We start from the raw sequence: 4,096 nt of genomic DNA on the forward strand, positions 1-4,096 counted from the left end.
CATACAAGCCAACAAGTGCACAAATGCAGGCAAACAACACACACTGGCAGACAGACAGATCCATGATGGACAAAGAGACAACATCCAGACAGATACACACACACAGATGCACAGGTATGTAGCAGATGGACAGGTAAATGGATAGACAAGCAGACAGTCAATCAGACAAGGACAGGCAGATAGCCAAAATATCCAGACTCACAGATACACAGGCACATAGCAGATAGACAGGTAAACACACTTCGGGAGGCCAAGGCAGGCGGATCGCTTGAGCTCAGGAGTTGGAGACCAGCCTGGGCAACATGGTGAAACCCCATCTCTACTACAAATACAAAAAAAATTGAGGCAGGCATGGCAGCGTGGACCTGTAGTCACAGCTACTCAGGAAGCTGACAGGGGAGGATTGCTTGAGCCCAGGAGGTCAAGGCGCAATGAGTTGAGATCATACCACTGTACTCCAGCCTGGGTGACAACATGAGACCTTGTCTAAAAAAGAAAAAAAAAAAAACAAAAAACTCAGATGATCAGATGTGGACTGACAGACTCAAGCAGAAGGAGAAACACCCCACAAACACCACAACTCAGATAGACACATGCATACATGCACATAGAGATAGCACAGCCAGACGCACAAGGGTAGCCTACGGGGTGTGATTTTGAGCAAAAGATAGGCCAGATGTCTCTGAACCAGCCCCCAGCCCCAGAACCATGAAAAAGTAGGCACCACAAAAGTAGGAACCCTGGGCATGAGCTCTTTCGAAAGAAAGCAACCTTCATCTCTTACCCTGAGGATATGACATTTACCAATACCGAGGGGCCCGTCTTGCAGTAAGATGAATGGAGGTTAGATAAGAAAAGGGACTTCCCAACCAGGAGCACGTTAAGACCTGTAGTGGGTGACTAAGGGTGACTAGGGGTAAAAGAGTGGGCTGGTGGCAAGCAGGGAGCCTGTGTTCTGGCTGCATGACCTCAGGCAAGTGAGTTCTTCTGAGCCTCAGTCTCCCACGTAGGCTTTGTCCTCCCAGGTCCCTGCAGGGAGCAGAGGGGCAGCTCCTGGGTGTGCTAGTGCCAGTGATGGGGCCCCCGGACATTATCCCTCCCCTACTCCCACCAGGGCAGGACCCCCTTGGTGACTCACCACGCAGTGGTCCATGGCAGGGGTAACCCAGTCACAGGTGCCAGTGATCCTCAGCTCTCTCCCTTCCCCCAGGGGCTGGCCAGCTGAGGATGCCCCTTGGTTTGGGGGAGGTTTGCAGGGAGGTCAGTGGGAGGGCAAAGGGAGTCCCTGATGCCTCCCCAGGAGCCAGTATGTGAGGCTCAGGCCTGGGCCTGGGAGGGTTTGTCCAGGTGCTGGTAGAGACCTCTGGCCTGGGCCTAAGCTGTTGAAGAGAGGGCGTTGCTCAATAGGGAAGTAAAAGGTGACGGCAGACCTGGCGGGACAGAAGCCCCATTGTTTGGGTCCCAGGCCAGCCTGGGCAAAGAAAGGTTTATGCCTGGGGCAGGAAGGAGGGCCTCTGCAGGGGGTGCCAGCTGGTAGGGCTCTCGCCTGTGGGCCCTTGGAGGGGTACAGGTGCCAAGCAGGATGCCCTTGGGTTTGCTAGAGAGGGCAGTGCTCATTGAGGGACCCAAGAAGGCAAGGGAGGGCAGACCCAACAAGGGGTCAAAGTGTGCAGAGGCCTCCCCCACACCCTGCCACCTCCCAGGGATGAGCCACCAGGGCACCGGAGTATCATACTCCTGGAATTCCAATCACTCCTAGGAGCTGGGGCGGCTAGGGAGGCGGCACCCAAGCCCAGGGGGCACAGAGGGCTGTGCATGGCTGTTTTTATAACTAAGGGGTCAGGGGAGGCTTAGAGAATTTTGCCTCACATGCTCTCCCCATCATTTCCCAAACTTGTGTGCATAACCCAGAGCTCGGCTGCCCATATCTCCCCTTCTCCACCAGAGCCCCTCAGCTCCACAGGCATGCCCACTGGGAAGTCCTTCCCAGTGTGAGACCACAATCCTTCCTGCTTGCGGTTCCCCTAAGGGAACAGTTTCCACCACCAGAGACCCAGCCAGGACAATTGTGTGCTTGTCGTTTCTCCACTCTGCAAGCCCTTGAGTTGCGGGGTAGTTACTCCAGGTACAAGCCAGGCGCCCCTCCCTTCCACCCCCGCTGGGGCGGTGCAGAGGGCGGGCGGTACAAAAAGCGCCCCGCCCCGTGCTCCTCTCTTGACTTTGAGCGTCCGGCGGTCGCAGAGCCAGGAGGCGGAGGCGCGCGGGGCAGCCTGGGCCCCAGCCCACTCCCTTACCAGGTAGGGACGCTCCCCTGATCGGAGGGTGGAAGGTGTAGAACGAGAAGAATCAGGAAGAGGGGTCAGGTAGAGGAACCAAGACAGATGGCAGACAGAGGGGCAGTGGAGGGGGACGGAGGGACACAGGAACAGAAGAGAGGGGGACCCAAAAGACGGGGGAGACAGGAAAGCACAAAGTCAATGACCCAGGTCAGGGATGGAGGCTGCTGGAGGGCAGAGGGGCCCAGGACAGGAGAGAAGACCTTGGGTCCACAGGATGAGTGCTGGGTGGGAGCACCAAGAATGCCACCACCCTCATTTCCTTATCCTTGAAGGTCTCTGCCTTGGTCAGGGAGGGGCTCCGTTTCTGCCCAGTCCCCATCCCCCTATAGCCAGGACCCACACACTGGGGCTCCTCTGCCCGTGTCCTTCCTGGGGACTCAGGAATCGGGATCTCCCTCCCTGCTGGGCCCTCTTGAACTCACAGCTCCAGGAAGCTGGGAGACCCATCCCTGGTGTGCCAGGAAGTCTCTGCTGCCCGCCATCTCTGCCCCCCAGGGCCCAGGAGCCACCATGTGGCGATGTCCACTGGGGCTACTGCTGTTGCTGTCGCTGGCTGGCCACGTGGCTCTGGGTGCCAAGCAGGGTCGTGTGCGCCGGGAGCTAGCACCGGGTCTGCACCTGCGGGGCATCCGGGACGCGGGAGGCCGGTACTGCCAGGAGCAGGACCTGTGCTGCCGCGGCCGTGCCGACGACTGTGCCCTGCCCTACCTGGGCGCCATCTGTTACTGTGACCTCTTCTGCAACCGCACGGTCTCCGACTGCTGCCCTGACTTCTGGGACTTCTGCCTCGGCGTGCCACCCCCTTTTCCCCCGATCCAAGGTGGGCACTAAGATGGCCAGGAGGGCGGGTCACTTTGTCCACCCTAGATTCAGCAAGGCTCAGGAGCAAAGCTGATGGATGCACTGACATTTCCAGGGGAGGCGCTATAGAATCTGGGGCTCTTCCCTGCCCCTCTGGGAACTTTACTCTCTCCAGCAAGACTGGAAGAAGCTCCTTGGTTAAAATTCTAATTTGGCCCAGGAAAAGGGCAGCCTCTCACATTTTCTCCCAATCCTGTCTCTATTCCAGACATGGAAGGTGCTGGCCGCACCTGCTGACTCACTCTTGGGCTGATAAGGCACATATGGGTTGGTGAGGGTCATCTTAGCCATTTTTCTGCCCTTGCTGAGGATTCTACGATCTTCTGTCCCGAGATGGCTGCTCATACCTGGGAGATGGGTCACATCTGTTCCTGCTTTCAGCCTCATCATCATCCTTTTCCATGCACTTGCCCCTGTCCAATAGAAGAATCACTTGCGTTCCCTCCCACAGTTCCATGGGGCTTGGGCCGGCAGACTGCACACCTGAGCTGTCATCTCAGAGTGCTGTGTTATCTTAGGGCAGTCACTTACCTTCTCTGGGCTTTGGCTTCCCCATGCTCCTCCCACTCCGCATCTCCAAGCCCTAACTTATTTAAACGGAAAAGGATCCCAGGAATGGTATGGCTGGCATCCAAGTAAAGTAAGAGGAATCCAGGTTAGAATCATTGAAGAACTTCCCAAATAGCAGTTCGTGTGTGACCCTGCAGGAGATGTCTTCAGTTATAGCTTAATTTCAGTGAGAACTGGTGTGAGTGTGTGTGTGTTGTCTTTAGTTGTAATTTGGCTTTAATTTCAGTGAGAGCTGGTGTGAGAGTGTGTGTGTGTGTGTGTGTGTGTGTTGTCTTCAGTTATAGTTTGGCTTTAATTTCAGTGAGAGCTGGTGTGTGTGTGTGTGT

General features: G+C 56.2%; 1 protein-coding gene across 3 annotated transcripts in view; it reads left to right on the forward strand.

Annotated features, from left to right (window-relative positions):
- The first annotated feature begins 2,190 nt into the window (after positions 1 to 2,190).
- TINAGL1 (tubulointerstitial nephritis antigen-like 1) overlaps positions 2,191 to 4,096 on the forward strand; it is a 15,030-nt gene continuing 13,124 nt past the window's right edge. For 2 of the 3 annotated variants that reach the window (XM_011974014.1, XM_011974015.1), the window contains exons 1-2: positions 2,191 to 2,297; positions 2,835 to 3,159. In XM_011974014.1, coding sequence (XP_011829404.1) covers positions 2,850 to 3,159 — 310 coding nt within the window. In that variant the 5' untranslated portion in view covers positions 2,191 to 2,297; positions 2,835 to 2,849. Of the gene's footprint in view, positions 2,298 to 2,834; positions 3,160 to 3,837; positions 3,892 to 4,096 lie in introns of those variants that run through there. The other variant, XM_011974016.1, reaches the window with a different exon arrangement.

The sequence above is a fragment of the Mandrillus leucophaeus genome, unplaced genomic scaffold (assembly GCF_000951045.1).
Source record: "Mandrillus leucophaeus isolate KB7577 unplaced genomic scaffold, Mleu.le_1.0 Scaffold141, whole genome shotgun sequence".
Lineage (NCBI taxonomy): Eukaryota > Metazoa > Chordata > Mammalia > Primates > Cercopithecidae > Mandrillus > Mandrillus leucophaeus.